This window comes from Myotis brandtii, unplaced genomic scaffold (genome assembly GCF_000412655.1).
Source record: "Myotis brandtii unplaced genomic scaffold, ASM41265v1 scaffold302, whole genome shotgun sequence".
Taxonomy (NCBI): Eukaryota; Metazoa; Chordata; class Mammalia; order Chiroptera; family Vespertilionidae; genus Myotis; species Myotis brandtii.
The window spans coordinates 824,599-845,228 of record NW_005361545.1 but is presented as its reverse complement, the minus strand read 5'-3'; the positions used below and the strand labels follow the sequence as shown (position 1 = coordinate 845,228).

At 40.8% G+C, this 20,630-nt stretch overlaps 1 protein-coding gene across 2 annotated transcripts in view; it reads left to right on the top strand.

Moving 5' to 3' along the window:
- The first annotated feature begins 10,359 nt into the window (after positions 1-10,359).
- Positions 10,360-20,630, top strand: part of FAT3 (FAT atypical cadherin 3) — a 535,794-nt gene continuing 525,523 nt past the window's right edge. For both annotated transcript variants that reach the window (XM_005869663.2, XM_005869662.2), the window contains exon 1: positions 10,360-13,663. In XM_005869663.2, coding sequence (XP_005869725.1) covers positions 10,372-13,663 — 3,292 coding nt within the window. In that variant the 5' untranslated portion in view covers positions 10,360-10,371. The remainder of the gene's footprint in view (positions 13,664-20,630) is intronic.

Genomic DNA, 20,630 nt, shown 5'->3' with positions numbered 1-20,630 from the left:
ATATATAAAATTTATTTTTTACAGAGAGGATGGGAGAGGAATAGAGAGTTAGAAACATAGATGAGAGAGAAACATCAATCAGCCGCCTCCTACACACCCCCTACTGGGGATGTGCCTGCAACCAACGTACATGCCCTTGACTGGAATCAAACCTGGGACCCTTCAGTCTGCAGGCTGACGCTCTATCCACTGAACCAAACTGGTTAGGCCATTTCTTTATTTCTTGCACAAGTATTCTTTTTTCCCCATCGGCATTTATCAGTTCTCCAACCTTCATGAGGTGAACATGGGGTATTACTCTGTTGTGTTGAGTGTGTAACTCCTTCCTCATTAGATTTACTCAGCAATTCTAGACTAGGCACCTAACATGTGCAGGCTCAGTGCTGCTGTCTCACACTCGAGTCTAGGGTAACATTTGGTCAAAGAGACAGGCAGTGCCAGACTGCTCTATGGAGCCAGTGGTCTGCTTTTATCCATAGTCCCTGTCCCAGGAGTTACCTGGGAAAAAATTGGGATTGAATCCTATTCTCCCAGAAGTCCTCTACAACCTTTAGGATGTTTTCTCATTTCTCACATTTTTCTTTGGTGGTTTGCTTCTTTCAGAAAAGGTAAACATGCTATGTTCTTGATCTCATTTAGGTCCTAGAGCTCTGTGTCCCCCTGAGCCCTCCCATGGATGCTCTCTTTCCTCTTGCCCTAACATTGCCATTGCTTATCACTGCAGGAAAGGGGTGCGCTGTGGGAAGCTCCACTCTTCTGCTTTCCTGATCCCTGATTTTACCATGCAGAATACTCCTTTTCTTGAAGGAGGCTCCTTCATAAAGGGGAAGGACAGTCACCATGGCTCAAAGGATGTTAACTTTTGGAAACCGGACAGAGCGCAGGGACCTAGCCCAGCAGTAAATGTGGATTCTGTCGGAGTGCAGCACACAGAAAGCTCGAGAGCACTGTCCCCCTCAACCGTATTGTGCCCCTACCTATTGGAATGAACACCATTAAAGACATTGGTTCTATTTGAAACTTCGGGTTCTTTTTTTTTAAAATCTTTTTCAGGAAGTTATGTCACAGTAAATAGTTAATTGGAAATGGTTTTTCTTGTTTTGCTTTTTAAATCTTGAGCATAAGTGAATACTAGTGTGTTTACCCTTTGGTTTCTGTCAGGGAGGCCACCAGAGAAAAATTGAAATCATGCATTTCTTTGGAATATTTTCTCAGCCAAGCATAAGAGCAAATTATGTCCTCTCCATATAATTTTTTTTTCTCACCTCAAGATGAATTTGTTCCTCCAGAGAGAGAAGTGATTTTTAAAAGGCTTGAACAACATGCTAATCTTTCCTTCTGATAGCCCCTGGTTGAATTAGCCCTGAATTCAAAGCATTTGCTGATGAAATGATACTTGACATTAACCAGTGTTGTATGGAAATATTTCTAGCACCCGGGGAGAAAGTAAAGGAGGGTATTCATAACACTGCCACTGTGTGGCTGGTTCTTCCATTTTCCTCAGAACCTACTTGAATTACACTTGCTTCATGCTGACTGACTTTTCTCCTGAGAGACCACTTTTGAACAACAAAAGATCTGCACCACTGGACAAAGTTAGAATTTACAGTGTTATTACCATGAAAAGAGGGGGTTTGCATAAAGGTACACTTGGCTGGTTGGAATTCTTTTTCCTCCTTTGGAGTGACAAGAGGTGATATCATATCCTTGTAAATGAACTGCTTTTCTTGCTTCAAAAAACCTGCTTAGACTTGGGACTCTAGGAGATAAGCTGAATTTTCCAGAGAAGAGTGAAATCTGAACTTGGCTTTAGGTTTTGCATCTCAGAGTATGGTTGACTTGGCCCCCTGATTTTGGCCTTGACTATATAAAAATAGATTAAAAAACTATGAGGATATATGGATGATTAGTCAACATTAAGTTTTTTCCTCTCATGCCAGTCTTTGTAGCACATAGAACTATGCCAGTTTTTACTTGTTTTTTTGTTTTTGTTTTTGTTTTTATGTGAGGAGAAAATAGCACAGCAAACTATGGAGCAGTCATCTCATTCTTCAGTTGGGGCATGGAGATGTGTTTATATGACAAGTACTGAAGCAATTTCTTCATGAATAACTCTCAGCTTAGTTGAAATGAGAATTTATACCCTGTGATATAGTGTAGGAGGAAGAATAATGAACTAGTCTCAAGAATCCTAGATTACACTCACATCCAAAGCTTTCCAGGCAACTGTGTGAACTGTCTGAGGCGCAGTATTTCCCAACTGTATTTCACAAAATATGCTGTCTTCCCCTGCAAGTGGCTATGTATGCTGGGGGTGTGAGGAGTGGGGAGAGAGATTAATGACCAAATAGGTTTTAGAAATTGTGCATATTATATCCCTTGGAATCACAGTTTACTTAGTGTGTTTGTATGTGGAACAAGTGTTTACTGAGTCCTAGGTACCAGTCCTAGGTACCGCTATTAGTGGAAATAGACAATAAATATAGACTGTGCTTTCATAAGGAGATACCAAAGTAGGGTAAATGATCAGCGATGACTAAGGATAGGAAATGGGGAACATTTATTTTTAAGCATACTAAAGTCTCCAAGAAATTATAAATTATGTAACCTGTTTATGTTTGTTTAACCAGTGTTTCCTAAAATGTTACTATTTTAGTTGAATACTTATTCACATCTCATAAAATAATGTGTCATGGAACTGGCAAATCATGTGTTAAAGGAAATGGTTGACTATTTCCTCAGGGTCTCTTAAGTTTTACACTTAACATTCCTGATTTGTCTGAGGCTCGCTTTCATCTCCCTAAATCGTGTTGTGGAATTCAGGTGTATGCTGATTAGGCAAGTTTTACTCAATAAAAATTGATGGAGTTTTGGCCTTTCAAGGGTACTGTAAGAAGAAATAAGGGGGCTTACTACCCAATATGTAATTTAAAAGCACACATAATGAACTTCAATACAAGGAAGGAAGTGCTATCAGAGAGGTACATGTAGGCAAAAGCTAGAAAAAGCTTCGAGCCAGGGTTCTGAGGATGGTCGTTCCAGGACCAGCATCCCTTGGGGGACTTGTCGCAATTGTAAATTCTTGACCCCATCCCAGACCATCAGATCTAGGAACTGTGGGGCGGAGCCCAGCAATGTGAAGCCCACCATGACTCTGATTCTTGGGAACGTTTGAGAATCACAGCGTTAGAAGTGGAGTTCACACGTGGATGGAGAATCTCGGGGATTGTTTCATAGAATTGGTGGCATTTTTAATCTTGGAAGATGAGTAAAACTTGTGGACAGTAGAACAATAGAACTATATTCATTTTTTTTGTTAATTCTCACCCTAGGATATTTTTTTCACTGATATTTAGAGAGAGTGGAAGGGAGGGAGGCAGGAGGGGTGGGAAGAGAGAGAAAAATCAATGTGAGAGAGACCCATCAATTGGTTGCCTCCTGCATGAACCCTGACCAAGACTGGAGATGAAACTTGCAACCCAGGTACATGCTCTTGATTAGGAATGGAACCTATGACCCTTTGGTATGCGGACTGATGCTTTAACCATCTAGCTACACCGGCCTGGGCAAGACCTATATTCTTACAGGAGGCAATAGCAGTTTGAGTCAAAATCACAGTAGAGGCCTGAGGGCCAACTCTAGCTTTTTTACTAGTAAGCTATGTGACTTTGTCCAAATCACTTAACCTCTCTCAATCTGTTTCCTTAACTTTAAAACTAGAGTGTTGGGTTAGACAATTTTATGATCCTTTTGACTGTAAAACTCAATTAGTTTACGTGGCTCTGGTACTAGCTGAGTAATGGCATGACATGAATTATTTGTGACCCAAGTGCCTAGTATATTATCCTGCACACGCTCAAGCTACAATGGTTTGTATTAAGAAAAACGACACAGTAAACATTTTTCCTTCTTTTCAGGCGGCCATTAGCATCAGCCAGAGAGTAAAACTTGATTCCCTCGAGTGTCATACAGGCAGTGCATAACTGATTTCAGGAGCAAGGGCCCAGAACATAAAGCAGTGTCATGAGGATGGTAATTTGAGCAGCATCGGAGCAAGCTGCTCTGGGAGATCAGGCTTAGCAGTATCTGGCTGTTCTGGGACTCATCATTGCAGTAGAAATGCTGCTGGAACTCCCCTGGAATTAAATGCAGATCTGCAGAGTAGCTCCTAATGCAGCGATCGTTTCCTAACTTTGAAAGTGTACATGTGGGAGTTGGAATAGGTTGCAGAACTGCGGCAGTAGCCCTTGGCCCATGTCACCATGTGCAGATGCCTCCCTGACGCTGACCCTGACCCATGGCATGGGGCCTGGGGAAAGGGGATGGCTACCCTGTGCATCGTCTCGTTCTTGACCCTTTATCCTTAACCCATTTTTTTTCACCTGCTTTTCATATTGCATCCCTTCTTCTGAACACCTTCATAATGAAATACCATATAATATTTGTGGAACATGTACTAGTACTGTGTGCCCGTCACGATTCCAACCCTGTTACATGGCAGTGGGAATTCTTATAGTCACCATTTTAAAGATAAGGAAACTGAGTCTTAAAAAGCCTTAAGTATTACCGGAAGGTCACCCAACCAGAAAGTGACAACGCCTGGATTTGAGTCAGGGTTCTCTAACTTTGGGGTATAATATAGTAAGCCGTTGCCTTTAGTAAAGAAAATGCATCCTCTCCTTTACCTTTGATGTGGAAAAGAAAATGTCAGAGTAGGTTGTAAATTTCCTTCCCCATCGTGTGGCCCACAGATTTTGTCTTAGTTCCATGTTTAACTTGATAGCTAGCAGTTGTATACATACCACGTGCCAGGAACTGTTTTAAGTGCTTCATTTTTATTAACTCGAATCCTGGTTGGTAGGAGCGATTTTTCTCATTTGATAGAAGAGGCAGCTGAGGCACAGAGAGGTTACATAATGTACCCAAGGTTACACAAGTAAACGGCAGAGCTGGGGTTCAAACCCAGGCGGTCAGGCATCAAAGCTTATATTCCGGACCCCGCTGCACACACAGCCTGTGTGTAGGTGGAGGACTCACCTGAGCGGCAGCTGATTTCCATTTGCAGTTCTAACACAAGCCATCTTCATGAAGGATGTCTTGCAAAACTATGGCTTTGCATACAGTGGGGCCTTGACTTACGAGTGTCCCGACTAACGAGTTTTTCAAGGTACTAGCTGTCTCTCGGCGATTTTTTGCTTTGAGCTGCGAGCAGTTCTAACACAAGCCATCTTCATGAAGGATGTCTTGGAAAACTACGGCTTCGTATATTGACTTTTTTTTATGGTGCAGCCTAACAGCACATTTCCTCAGTACCATGTCTGTCTTTTCAAAATATATAAGCTAGGAAGGGATGGAGTGAAAATAGGATGTTTTCTTAAGATGCCTTTTTTACTCTTCAGGAATCTCAGCTATTTAAGGAGGCTAGTGTAATGGTGGCAGAAAACAGCTTCACTGGGTTACCAAAGCAAGCAGAGGTACCCTGCTGGGGCAATGCATGCCAGAGTGGTGGCCTTGGTGAGAGCTGGCCCCTGCCCCTGAGGTCTCTGCTATTTCTTCACCCCTGGAGAGGAAAATTGCCCTGCCCTTCTGAGTCCCATGCTCAGATCCACTCCAAGTGGGTAGGGCAGGGTGGGGAGGCACGTTGGACTGCCTCTGAAAAATAAATGTCTCCACTTTTGATGGATGGCTTGAAGAGCTCTTTGGAGATTTTATCAAAAAATATTGATTATGTTACTAAGTCATAGAAAATAGGCTCTGAGGTTGGGAACTAAGTGCTTTCTTTAAAATAACCCAGGAGCAGTAGAATAAATCAATATGTAGAACATCCAAAACACTGTAACCATCATGTTAGTTTCAGTGCAGAAAAAGCAGTTCTAGTATTTACTTGGAAAATTTTATGGAATTCCTAACTTCTAACACTCACTAATTTTCTAAATCAATGAAAAAAACTTACAAGGCTTTTAAATTAACTTGTGCCAGATAGGGCTTTTTCTTTTCTCCTTTCCCCCCTCCCCAAAATAAGGAAGTAAAAAACTTATGAGATGTTGAGATGTTTTAGTTTTAAGAACTGAGGACAACAAGTTTAGTCCTGCTCAGTTTTTGGTGTTAAATCCAAATTTCAGTACACAATAATACTATTCCATGACCGTTTGGTTTGGAGTCATTTCTATTTGCATTTAAGATAACTGATTCTGCTTTATAAGAAAAGAATTTCCAGCAGTGTATCTTGCTGGGGGAAAAAACAAACAAACAAAACTTAGCATGCAACATACCAATCTTGGAACAGTTAAATTGAATGATTTTTTTTTCATATTATGACAGCATTCTGTGCTTTGAAGGATTCACCAGAAGGGTTTGTAAAAGTAACTGTCCCCTTTGGGCACCTAAATGTTTACTTAGAAGCAGTTAACTACTTAGAGGGGAGAGTAGGACCAGGGAGAGTAATAAGGTGTCAGAAAATGATGATCACTGCCAAATGATGATAAAACCACATCTCTCAAATTGTTAAGTAACTCAAAGAAAAAGTAATTCAATTAACACACGTTTCAGTGTGGCACCAGCTCTGTACCTGGGAGATCTGAGACCTAGTATTAGGGAAATCACTTCATCTCTATGGGCCTCAGTTTCCTCATCTGTAAACTTAGGAGATTGGACCAGCCAGTCTTTAAGGCTCTTTAGAGTCTGAATACTTTCTTGGTTCTGTTTCCTGAAGTGAGATGTGCTTATTTTGGGGGGATCTGGAAACTGGATATAGTAAAGGCTTCTGGGCCTCTGGGTAAACCTGGACCTTAATGCTTTGTTCAGCAAACCAGTATGTGTGCCTCCTACATGGCACCTGCTGTGCTGGGTGCTGGGAATAGGATGAGGTACAATTGCTGCTCCTCCCTTCAGGTTTCCTTTAGTCTGGGTTTAGGGTGGTAATGGCGGGGTGGTGGTGGGGGAGAGTGGCCAGACTGAAAACAAGTTCAGTTGAACTGAATTTGCCCCTGGAGCTGTCTCCTTCCCTGATGACCACAGAGTCCAGACTCTTTGAGGAAAGTGTCAGCAAAACTGCTCCCACCGGCAGTGAGTGGGAAATGAGGCAGAAACTGTATTGGTATTTCCCTGGGGATGCTAGGCGTGACCTCCGCTTTCTACTTGGAGAGAGTATGCATGGCCTTTGGTCATTCCCTTATGAGAGCCATGTCTCATTCTATTATATTCATAGTGAACCCAAAAATACCTCCCTATCCTGGAGCATTCTCAGATGATGAAATAAGAGTCTGTTGAGGCATACCTCCCTATCCTGGAGCATTCTCAGATGATGAAATAAAGAGTCTGTTGAGGAAGTATTATTAAAGCCTCTTCTGGTTCACATCCCTGATCCATAAACAGGGCTCTCTCGCTTCCATGTCTTACTGTGTGCTCCACAGCGAGGCACCTCCGGTTGCACTGGTCCCATTTGAACCTACTGTCTCCAAGCTACTGCTTCTCACACTAAGCACCTGAGGCGTTTCCTAAGGACAGACAGCAGAGGCATTGCATGTGAAATTAGCTTCCCATTATAAAAAGGTATCCCATATTTCTGCCTTTCATTTTTACTGTCTATTCTGCTTCTGAAGTCCGTATATTAAGCTGTACTCTTTCTACCTGCCTACTCAGTGTTTCCTAGCTATTAAAGCAGAGGAGAATAGCAAGGCATATTTCACCCCCAGCTGGAACCAAGCAAGGCATGTCTGGAATTGTGCTTTATGAGGGTCTCCTGAAGGGCAGAATTTGGCGGAAAAATAGAGAGAGAGAGAGCCTTGTTCGGTGTGGAGAGAGCCCGGACACCGGCCTCTGCTACCAGGAAAATGAGGTTCGCTGGGGTCATCTATAGAAAGGGTATAATAACATGTGCCCTGCCAACCCAGGATATGAAAGCTTTTTATACAGCTGTTCCCCTCTCATCCGTGGCTTCACTTTCCAAGGTTTGAGTTACCCACAGTCTACCTCAGTTCAAAAATATTAAATGGAAAATCCCAGAAATAAACTATGTACAAGTTTAAAATCGGGCACTATTCTGAGTAGCGTGACGAAACCTCATGCCATTCTGCCCTGGACATGAATCATCTCTTTGTCCAGCGTGTCTACACCCTTTACGCTCAGGCCTGGTGGTGACGTAGTAGCCACCATCTTGATGAACTAAGCCACTGCCATGGTAGCTCAGTGTTCAGGTAACCCTTATTTTATTTAATAATGGCTCCAAAGTGTTAGAGGAGTGATCCTAGCAATTTGGATATGCAAAAGACAAGTCATAAAGTGCTTTCTTTAACTGAAAAATCATGTATGTGTAGGAAAAACATTATATATATATAGGCTTCGGTACTATTTGTGGTTTTAAGCATTTGCTGGGAAGTCTTGGAAAGTATCCCCCTTGGGTAAGAGGAGACTACTACAAACTACAAAATAATTTATAATATTTTTAAGTGTTAAAATTCTGTAGGTAATTTTCAGCTTACAACCAGTAATCGGAACTAGTTTAAAACCAGAAAGAAGATAACCAAATAGAGAGAAGGTGGGTGGGTTTTATGCTTTCCCATCAATGATACATGTTTCCTAGTTTAATGGAATTAAATGATGATATAAATGCTTTTAGGGGGCTTTAATTATTTCATTCTTCTTGCAAATAATTTAGAGAGAAAGATGGTGCGATGGGGGGGAAAAAAAAAACATGGCTTTTACAATAACAAAGACCAGGGTTTGAGATCCCGCTTTATGACTTACCACGGGAAGACCGAGACCTCTGCTGATTGGGACAGTAGTCCAACCCAATAGGTTAACTTCTCTTTCAGTTTTCTAACAGAGTTTGGTAGCAGCTTAGGGTTGTTATAAGGATTAATATAACAAAGTGGGGAAATTCCTGACACAATGCCCAACTCACAGTGTGCAAAACATTTAACTTCCCATGCCTGATTTTCCCCACATTCCCCAAAGGGGAGAAAGGGAATGTGAGGTCCTGCCGCATGTCCCCTAGTGGAAGAACCATAAACGAGGGGATTCTAAAAATCTAAGCCATCAGGGTGCAAATAGAATAGCTGTTTCTTGTTAAAGAGCCCAGTTCTCTCCACCTTCTGTTTTAAATACTTGACAGAGCTCAAAATTGGAAAATATTTTTTATCTTTTAATCTGCATATTCATAGAACTGTTGTGACTACGGCAATTGAATAGACTGATAAAAATAATTGGACATCATTCCTTAAATTACTCTTAAGAAAATAAATTTCTTACAATTCTTTCGTTTTCTGTGGGTTTTATTTATTTATTTTTATTTTTATTTTTATTTTTGCACAAAATCTTGCCGTTCTTGTTCTAAGTAGCACGGTCCGCTCATGGATATCACTTAGGTGGTGCAACTTCTTAGGGGTGGTTCTCTCTGCTTTGTTTGTTATGTGATGTTTTGTTCATTCTCATTGTGTTGGATTATGCATAAACCTTGATCAGTTTAAAAGTCAGCAAAGCAAAAGATGATAATGTGTTGGATGCATTTCTTTAAAATACAATAATTATGAAGTAATTATGTAACCATTAATGAGTAATATTAATTGAAGAAATGTTAAAAATGAACATAAATCACACTACACAGATAATCCTTTCTAAATATAAAAATATAGCTGTACATTAGATGTTTAAATAATAATAGAATTATACCTCACATACTGTTTTATGATCTTGTTTCTTCTTAGCATTATATCTTATTACATTTGAAAATACATGTCTTTTTATTAAAAATTATTTTTACTGGCTGCATAGTATTTCACTTTATGAATATGCCAAAATTATTTGATTCTCTATTGATAAGCAATTAGAATCTTTTCATTTTTTTGTATTTTAAATTGAGCTATAAGTAAATGTATACTTGTATAATTATTTCCCTAGGATAAATGCTTAGAAGATAATTCCAAGTCAAAGGTAAATGCTATTTTTAATTCTTCCAGCATATATTTCTAAATCGACCTTCAGAATGCAAGAAATCTTTCACAAAGGAATTATTCCATCAGTAGTGTATGTGTCAATTTTTAAAAAATCAAACCAGTTGAGATTAAATCCTAGTGATTTTGAATTCCTTGTCATGTGGAGTAGAAAGGTTTCTACTTTTTTATTGTATTTATGTTTTAGTAAAAAGAGTTTTTAAGTTAAATTTATTGGGGGGACATTGGTTAATAGGATACTATCAGTTTCAAGTGTACATTTCTGATATGTTCATTGCATTATGGTAAAAAGGTTTTATAATAAAAGTATTAATAGCACTGTTTCATAACAGTTATTTCCTAGGCCTTCTCCCACTTTCCTCTAAGTTAACTTATTTTTTTCTCTCTCTTTTTCCCCCCTCCAGGATGGAAGTATGATGTGATGGATATAACTATGGGATACTGTGTGGGTACACGGCCTCCTCCTTCTTGCCTCATCCTCCTGCTTCTCAAGCTCTTGGCCACTGTCTCCCAGGGGCTGCCGGGGACCGGGCCCCTGGGCTTCCACTTCACACATTCTGTTTACAATGCTACAGTGTATGAGAACTCAGCAGCCAGGACCTACATCAACAGTCAGAGTAGAATGGGCATCACCTTAATTGATCTGTCCTGGGATATCAAATACAGAATAGTATCTGGAGATGAGGAAGGCTTTTTCAAAGCAGAAGAAGTCATCATTGCAGATTTCTGTTTTCTCAGAATAAGAACTAAAGGTGGGAATTCTGCCATATTGAATAGGGAGATTCAGGACAATTATTTATTGATAATAAAAGGTTCTGTCAGAGGGGAGGATTTGGAAGCATGGACCAAAGTGAATATCCAGGTTTTAGATATGAATGATCTGAGACCTTTGTTTTCACCCACCACATACTCTGTTACAATAGCAGAAAGCACACCTCTAAGGACTAGTGTCGCCCAGGTGACAGCAACAGATGCGGATATCGGTTCCAACGGGGAATTCTACTACTACTTTAAAAACAAAGTTGATCTCTTTTCCGTTCACCCCACGAGTGGTGTCATCTCTTTAAGCGGACGATTAAATTATGATGAAAAGAACAGGTATGATCTGGAAATTTTGGCTGTGGACCGTGGGATGAAACTCTATGGAAACAACGGAGTGAGCAGTACTGCAAAGCTTTATGTTCACATTGAACGGATAAATGAACACGCCCCAACTCTCCATGTAGTCACTCATGTTCCTTTCTCGCTGGACAAAGAGCCGACATATGCGGTGGTGACCGTCGATGACCTAGATGAGGGGGCCAATGGAGAGATTGAATCTGTTTCCATTGTGGCTGGGGATCCTTTAGATCAGTTCTTCCTGACTAAGGAAGGAAAGTGGATACACGAATATAAGATTAAGGAGAGAAAACAGGTTGACTGGGCGAGCTTTCCCTATGGCTACAATCTCACTCTTCAAGCAAAAGACAAGGGTTCGCCGCAGAAATCCTCTGCCATCAAGATAGTCCACATTGCCAACCCCAGGAGAGACACAGTCCCGATTAGATTTGAAAAAGAAATGTACGATGTGAGCATTAGTGAATTTTCCCCTCCTGGTGTTGTGGTTGCTATAGTAAAATTAAGTCCCGAACCGCTGGATGTGGAATACAAATTGTCACCCGGGGAGGATGCACAGTACTTCAAAATTAATCCTCGGTCAGGTCTCATTGTCACAGCACAGCCGCTGAATACCATTAAGAAGGAGGTTTATAAACTGGCGGTGACCAACAAGGAAGGGGATTTAAAAGCACAAGTCACCGTCGGCATAGAAGACGCGAACGACCACACCCCAGAATTTCAGCAGCCACTGTATGATGCTTTTGTGAATGAAAGTGTTCCAGTGGGAACGAGCGTCCTGATGGTTTCAGCTTCTGATAAGGATAAAGGAGAAAATGGGTACATCACCTACAGTATCGCCAGCCTGAATATGTTGCCGTTTGCCATTAACCAGTTTACAGGGGTTATTAGCACAACCGAAGAGCTGGATTTTGAGTCCTCTCCAGAAACTTACAGGTTCATTGTCAGAGCCTCTGACTGGGGTTCCCCATATCGCCATGAAAGTGAGGTAAATGTGACTATTCAAATAGGAAACGTCAATGACAACACCCCTCTCTTTGAGAAAGTGGCTTGCCAGGGAGTTCTTTCATATGATTTCCCAGTTGGGGGTCACATCACAGCTGTCTCAGCCATCGATATTGATGAACTTGAACTTGTAAAGTACAAAATCATCTCTGGAAATGAACTTGGTTTCTTTTATTTAAACCCCGACTCTGGTGTTTTACAGCTTAAAAAGTCACTGATGAATTCTGGCATTAAAAATGGTCAGTTTGCCCTCAGGATTACAGCGACCGATGGAGAGAATTTTGCGGATCCCATGTCTGTAAACATTTCAGTCCTACACGGGAAGGTGTCTTCAAAGAGCTTCAGTTGCAGAGAAACTCGCGTGGCTCAAAAGCTGGCAGAGAAACTACTCATTAAGGCAAAAGCAAATGGGAAACTGAATCTGGAGGATGGATTTCTTGACTTTTATTCAATTAATAGGCAAGGACCACATTTTGACAAGTCATTTCCCTCTGATGTGGCTGTGAAGGAGAATCTGCCAGTTGGTGCTAACATCCTGAAGATTAAAGCCTATGATGCCGACTCTGGCTTCAATGGAAAGGTGCTATTTACAATATCTGATGGCAACACGGATAGTTGCTTTAATATTGATATGGAGACTGGGCAACTTAAAGTCCTTATGCCCATGGATCGAGAGCACACAGACCTCTATCTCCTTAATATCACCATCTATGACTTAGGAAATCCACAGAAATCTTCCTGGAGGTTGCTGACCATCAATGTGGAGGATGCTAATGACAATAGCCCAATTTTTCTTCAAGACAGTTACACAGTTAACATTCTTGAAAGTTCAAGTATTGGCACTGAGATTATACAAGTGGAAGCCAGAGACAAAGACCTGGGTTCTAATGGTGAAGTGACTTACTCAGTCTTGACAGACACTCAGCAGTTTGCCATCAACAGCTCAACTGGAATCGTTTATGTAGCTGATCAATTAGACCGGGAATCCAAAGCAAACTACTCATTAAAAATAGAAGCCAGAGACAAGGCAGAAAGTGGCCAACAGCTCTTTTCAGTTGTCACTCTTAAGGTGTTTCTGGATGATGTCAATGACTGCTCCCCAGCCTTCATTCCCAGCAGCTATAGCGTGAAGGTTCTTGAAGATCTCCCCGTGGGCACTGTCATCGCTTGGCTGGAGACCCACGATCCAGATCTTGGACTGGGGGGTCAAGTGCGCTATTCTTTGGTCAATGACTATAACGGGAGATTTGAAATCGATAAAGCAAGTGGCGCCATTCGCTTGAGCAAAGAGCTGGATTATGAAAAGCAGCAGTTCTACAATCTCACGGTTCGGGCTAAAGACAAAGGGCGGCCTGTCTCTCTGTCATCGGTTTCCTTTGTTGAGGTGGAAGTGGTGGATGTCAATGAAAACCTCCATACCCCCTATTTCCCAGACTTTGCTGTGGTTGGATCTGTAAAAGAAAACTCGCGTATTGGAACAAGTGTGCTGCAGGTGACTGCCCGAGATGAGGACTCTGGGAGGGATGGAGAGATCCAGTACTCCATCAGGGATGGCAGTGGTCTTGGAAGGTTCAATATAGATGACGAGAGTGGTAAGTTTAATATTTTGTGTCAGAAGTGTACGTTTTGCCTCTCACATATCATTAGAATGGAAAAGTAAATGGATATTCTCACACACTAAAATAGAATGACAAATGAGGTTGTATTTGGTGTAGAGGTGACACAGTAAAAGCTTTTTCTTAGAATATGTTGGTTTAAAAGACCTGCTTATACAGTGATGGTCATTATTTTCAGTGGCGATGTCCTTGTTTTTTGTTCTTATTTAGCACTATTTCTAGATTATCTCTTGATAAGCATAAGTAATTTTCACCTTTGTTGATTGCACTTTTGACTTTCACTAAATTAAGGGCCTTGACAAAGTAAATTACATTTGAATTGGCTTTACATTAGAAGTGTGAAATAGATTTTCAAATGGCTCTTGTGTACTAATCTTTCCTTTACAGTAATGCTTTGCTGAAGTGATATCAGTAGCTTGGTCTTCATGTTTCAAGGGCACATCTGGCCCCTTGAACAACAGCATTTGCACTGTATATGCTCCATTAACATATAGAGACCTGCTTTTACAGATGTTTTCGTGATAGACTAGAGCAGGCGTGTTGTAGATTTTATTTAGTAAATAAATTTATTTTAAGATTTTATTTTTAAGAATTAATTTGTTATATTTTAGAATATGGGGCAGAATTTACCCAATATTATTTTTGTCCCCTACCTATTTAATTACCCTCCATCATAATATAGATACGTATATTTTTTTCTATTTTTTGTTATTCTTATTATGTGTCCTTTAAGAGTACATGTGCCTGGGCATGTGCATATATGTATATGTTCCTTGATTAGCACTGTGCATTTTTCTAGTCTACTTTGGATTGAAGACATCTCAAAACAGGGGCTGTGTCTTCTTCATTCTTGTGTAAGTGGCAATATTAGCACATTACAGTCTTCAGGACATACGTGTCTATATTAAATCATTTTCAACAACACTCACAGGGCGCTTCGTTCCCAGTAATGATGATGATAATTAAAACAGGGAGTGGGAAGGTCCATTATAGGGATACTAACTGTACATCAATCACACCAGAAAAAGGATTTGATGCAATCTATAAAATATTGGATAGGATTGTACCCTCACAAATTTAAACTGTAATTTTTGTGTATACATGGGCTCTGATTATGGGCAGTGTTAAATGATAAAATTTGTCTTCATAGCCATAATAAAGGAAAAGGTAAATGTCAAGAAAATTGGGTTCTGATTCAGCCACCTACTCAATTTTATTATATATAACTTGCTATATGATTTGGAATATATTTTCACCTTTGACATACAAAATGAGTAAGGCTGGGAAGTAATCTTTATTGAGTGTCTACTCTGTGCTAATACTTTATTACTACTAATAATAATGATTTCTTTGAATACTTACAGTGGGCAGTAAAATGTTTGAAGGGCTTTATAATCGTGTCTTATTTATTTCTCCCAATAGCCCCATGAGTAGAACTAATAATGAACTCTTGAACTGACATTCAGAGAAGGTGTATAATTCGAGTCAGGTTTCAAACTTTGCTCTGAGTGCTGCAGTATATTATGCTGTCTGCCATCTAGAGCCAATATGGACTTCCTTGCATGTTCCTACATATATTTGAATTCAGTATTGATCTAAAATCTGTAAGACAATAAAGTGTTGAACAGATTTTAAAGTCCTTAAACCCTGGGCTCATTGGCTGATGACACAGGTCATTAATCACCTTTCTATCTCCTTTGGAGTCCCATTGTTTGTGTGGCTTTCCTGTTAGAGAAGCTTACCTTTGGGACCCAGGTGGATGTGGGCAGTTGGGTCAGCAGGAAAGCTTTGGACTGAATCATTAACTACTGCTGGCTAGATGACTACATTAAGCCATGTTGAGCTTTTTTATTAGGAAGTTTCATCTTGGTGTAGCCCGATGCAGGGAAGAACAGGAACAATTTGGTGAAAGTGGCCTAGATTTCCCCCGTTTGTACCATGTTATTTTGTTCTCATCTTGGGTGTTATTTCAGAAAAATGTGTGTATCGTTTCCTCTGATGATATAGCCTCCCTTATAATTCTTGACTTCAGGAGTTTGAGGTCCTTTACCTCTCTTGAGAAAACGCCTTACTGCTCTGCATTTGTTCTGTTAGATCCTAAAGTACATACAATGCACTTTGCCACGGATGATAATAGTGCCATGTACATGTTGACATTGCTGTGTGACTTAAAAGCTCGTTCTTGGAAATGTTCACTCCTTTGGGTTAAAGAGAAGCTACGGGAGTCATGTCTGGTCACATGCCCACAAGAGGACATAGATGGATCTCTCCTAATACAGTGCTCTTTTTGGGGCATTCATTACATATGTTTCTGATTTACTTTCCCAGAGGATTTTTAATATTTAAAACTATAGTGGCATTGTCCTTTTCCACTTTTCATTTTGTTTCCTTCTCTTAGAAAGTAAAACTATGCTTTTCTCTATATGATAGGAAAAAAAAGTTGGGGCTTGATGTTGAAGTTTTTAATGAAGGTTAGAATTTCCATATAATAATATTCTTAATCATCTTACTTCCTCCCCTCTCACCTCTTAGAGATTTTAATAGCCGAGCCCAAGACGTTGATGAGGAATGATTGCCTGGACTTGTGTTAGGGAGATGCTAGGGTTAAGAAGTTTGGCAAATGTACGCCCAACAAGAGAGACGTCATCACCATGGTGCTGTTGGGTTTGCACTTCTGTTAAATGCTCCATAAGCTCTTGGTTTCCCAGTGTTAAAAATCATGGCTTGAGCTGCTGGCAGAGTGAACAGCTATTTAGCCCTGCAGCTGTTACTGAGACTGTAGTTCAGACTCTGTTGTCTCCATTTGACCCTAGGGCATAGAATGGCCTAAACTTGTTTGGATTTTTGTCTTTTAAGAACCTTTAAGTCAGCTGCCAAAGGTTACTTAATAGCTCACATTGTCTAGTGGTTCTCAAATTTAGGAGTGCACATGAATCAGCTACAGAGTTTAACAATGCATATTCCCAGGGCCAAGTCCCAAAGATTCCGATTCAGTAGGCCTGGGCTAGGAGCCCAGGATTCTTCATTCAAGCACTCCAAGCATTCCCTTTGCGTGTGGTTCGGAAACACTACCCTAAATTTACTTGGCCTCTTCAGAGAGTGTCTACCAGGTTATATCTTTTCTGTAGAGTCTTTTTCCTTATACTTTTGAAAGGCAGGGAATTGAGCTCATATTTTAGATAAATTTCCTTATTAGTTGAGTGTTACAATCCAGATAAATCTTCTATCATTTATTAGCAATGATAGTTTCCTGAATGCCTTCCCAATGGATCAAAAATCTATTTCTGTGCCTCAGTAATTGCATGCTCCTGTTTTGTGAAACTGCATGTGCTGGGAGTAGTTGATCCATTTAGTAATTTTATGTTCTCCACGTTTCTGGAACTCAGTGAACAAAACCATACCTTGTAGTTCTTCACCACTCACAGGCATTTAATAAATGTTTAATAATGTTCACAATAAATGGATTAACTGTGGGGCCCAACCACAGTGGATTTGATCACAATTTAAATTACTAGTCTGGAAGACTCAATGTAATCATTGTTTCCTTCACTAAGAATGCATTCTTATTCTTTGACACAACAGGAATTCATATTCTTTAATGTTTAGGTTTTAGATGGCTTAGAAAGCACACATTATCTATTTTAAACTGTTATTTTCTACTAGATTCTTTTGCAAGCTGTAAACTTAAGCAATGATTTCACCATTTTTATTTACTTAAGATTAAAGAAATGCTTAATTGAGATAAATAATTTCTAGTTTAGGACATTAATCATTTATAATTGGGAAGATATTTTTGCCATCCATTATTGCTAATTATATTATTTTTTTTTTCATTTATCAACTATCTATTATATGCCAGGCACTGTGCTAGGTGCTTTATGGACACTGTTTATAATTGCCAGTAGTTCAGCAAGGTCTAGTGTAATGATGCTTGCCCAGTTAAGGTCATGCACCTGGACATTATCTGAGCTGGGATTGGAACTCCAGAAATGGGCACCAAATGTCATTTTAGTCACTCTCTTTCCACTCCAGCATGCCATAACAACCTTTATAAACATGCATTGTTCACATTTTTCTGTATCATGATGGCTGCATAACAACCAGTCACAAAATTTCAGTGGCTTATCAACACAGACTTTTTTTCCTTGCTCCTGAGACTGGAGAACAGTTGAAGCAGCACTGTTGCAGGCTGTGAATTGAGTGCATGTTCCACGTGTCTTCCCGTTGCAGGATGCAGGCCGAAGGAGTGCACAGTTATCTGGGATGTGATGTTCTCAAAGGGGAGGTCAGACATGCGACAGGGTTGCTGAAACCTGCAGTGCCTCTTAAAGCCTCTGCTCAGAACGGGCTCACATCCTATTAGCCAGAGCAGGTCCTTAGGGGTAAGCTCAGTGTTGAGGTGGGGCAGCGAAGAATATTTCTATAGAGGGAGGGAGGGAAGAGGAATGAATACTTACTGAATAATAATACAGCCTGACATAGCTTCCGACAACTCTCATTATGGTCTTTATAACCTAAAATTAATTGGGTGCTACCTATGTGTAAGGCCCTGGGCCAAGCACTAGAGACACACACAGCTACAGGTGTAATGCCTGGGCCTTCCAGGCCAGGAAGTTTCCCAGTCTGTCGGAGAGGCCAGAATGCAGCTGCAGGTGATGGTGCTGGTGGTGATGGCAGCAGTGGTTAACAGTGACAAGTTCTGTGCAAATGCTTTATACAGATGGTCTCATTCAATTGTCCCATAAGGTAGGGACGGTTGTGTTCTTCTTTTTACACATCTGGTATTTTAAAAGGAAAAACATGCACTCACGTTGACCTTTCTTTACATTGAGGTTCTAGACAGCACTTCCCCAGCTTCTGTGAGCCTAGAATGCTTTCTTTATTGCGAATGTTTTGATAGAATCAGCAGAGACTTAGGTCTAATGAGCACTTTGGTTCAAACAGACACCTGTAATAAGTTTCTCACAGTCATTAAGCACTGTAAAACCAACGGCTCCTTTTGTGTGCAGACCATTCCAACAATAACTACAGCTTTATGGTTGTGTTTAGTGTCTGTGCTAGCTTTCTCCCTTTTGCCACTCGAGATTCACTCTCCACCCTCCTTTCTGCTGCGTGTCCAGGAAGGAGCCTGAGCTCATCGGTCAGTGGGCTCCTTTGCTCCCTGACATCTGTTGGTTCTGCCGCTGGGAACATGGAGAGGATGAAAGAGAGTTCGTTCAGGTTATTTCTCCCTTTGACTCATTCCACACTGGTTACTGTGGACTGGCTGCCCCCCCTCTATTGATGGGTAGAAAGAGCTCCCTACTGTTATCAACTCTGGAGCACAGCATCTGTTTTTTAATTATGATTACTTTTTTCTACACCCTGCCCACACCTTTGTAAACAGTCTATTTGTTCAATGCTTCTCTCAATTACCCAGTTTGAGTGTACCATCTGTTTTCTGACAAGACCCTGGCTGATAAAATATGTTTCTTATGTAAATATCCTAAAACAAATTTTAAGTTTAAAAGCATTTCTAAAGCTGATGTGGTCTAGCAATTCATACTAATTCCAATCTCTATGATGCTGCTCTGTGTGTTAGCACATTCCACTGGAGACCTGGAGAAACAACAGAAGAAGACTTATTTAGTACTTTCATTTCACAAAGGAAGAAGGTGAACCAGAGGGCTATGCTTCCCCATCTAGTTTATGCGTTCCCCATCTTTTCTACTTTGGAAAGAAAATGCTTTGCTGAGGATTCTGATCCATCAGGCATAGGAAAAGGTGGAGCGGCCAGATGGATGGTATGGTATCAGAATCTCTCAGGCTCCCAAATGTTGAGATGCGGTGCTTTGATCTGCTACAGGGAGAAGATTCATTTCAACTGGTGGCCGGGGAGAAATTCAGACATAAAACGGAGCAGCTTTTATTTAGTTAGTTCAACTGAAGCACTGGTTTTTGGGTGCCAGTGCTGAGTCTAATACTCAGTCTGTAGTCTGTAGTTATCAGCTAGTTAAGAGTGAGTGAATGAAAAACAAGGAAGGGAAAATGTGAATTAGAAATATGAGGAGCTTTTCATCAAAGCAGGAACCGTTAGTCCCAGCCCAGACATTTAAAGTGTTGGGTAATTCCCATAGTAGCATGATCTTGCATAATCCTATATTACAAAAGGGTAATATGCAAATTGACACTAAAGGCAGAATGACCAGAACAACTGCTCGACAAGTCACTATGAGGTACACTGTCCACCTCTTGGTCCCTTTCCCCCACTGGCAGGCTCCTATCATCCAATGGCAAAGGGGGAACGAGGGTTGGGTGGCGTGGCATGTGGGTGGCACCAAGCCAAGGCCCCTGCCCCAACAGTCGCCCCACACCAATGGCAACGCACAGCAGGGGAGGGGCTTGCGAGTGGGTGGGAAAGGCTGACCTGCAGGCTCTGATCACCCAATGGCGAACGGGGAACCACCGGGGGTGGGTGGCGGTGGGGCCGGGCCCGGCTGGGGGCAGCCAGGGAAGATGACCCTGATCACTCGCCAGGCCCAGGGACTGTACTCACACATGAATTTCGTGCACCAGGCCTCCAGTGTAATAATAATAATAATAATAATAATAATAATAATAATAAGCTTCCTTTTCCTTCTATTCAGAGGCACTGGAAGTCATATTTTTTAATCTTATGGCGATTCTTCATCTTTCCAGCTTCTTTTCCTCCAACTTGCTTATTAACTTCTCCTTGACAAGTAAAGCAGGTGTTATTTGGTGGCTTTGGTGCAATTCATGACAATCCCAGAGTAAACGCATTCCCCATCCTCATTCTTTGTTTGAGGTGATATTTTTACCTCCACCCGTCTAAGTCAAAAGAGATTCAATGACTTTTGTCCCACGCTCACCCTTAAAATTTGCCCTTAGGACCAGACCAAGCAAAGGAGAGAAATGAAGTTATGTAAACTGACAGGAGAAACAT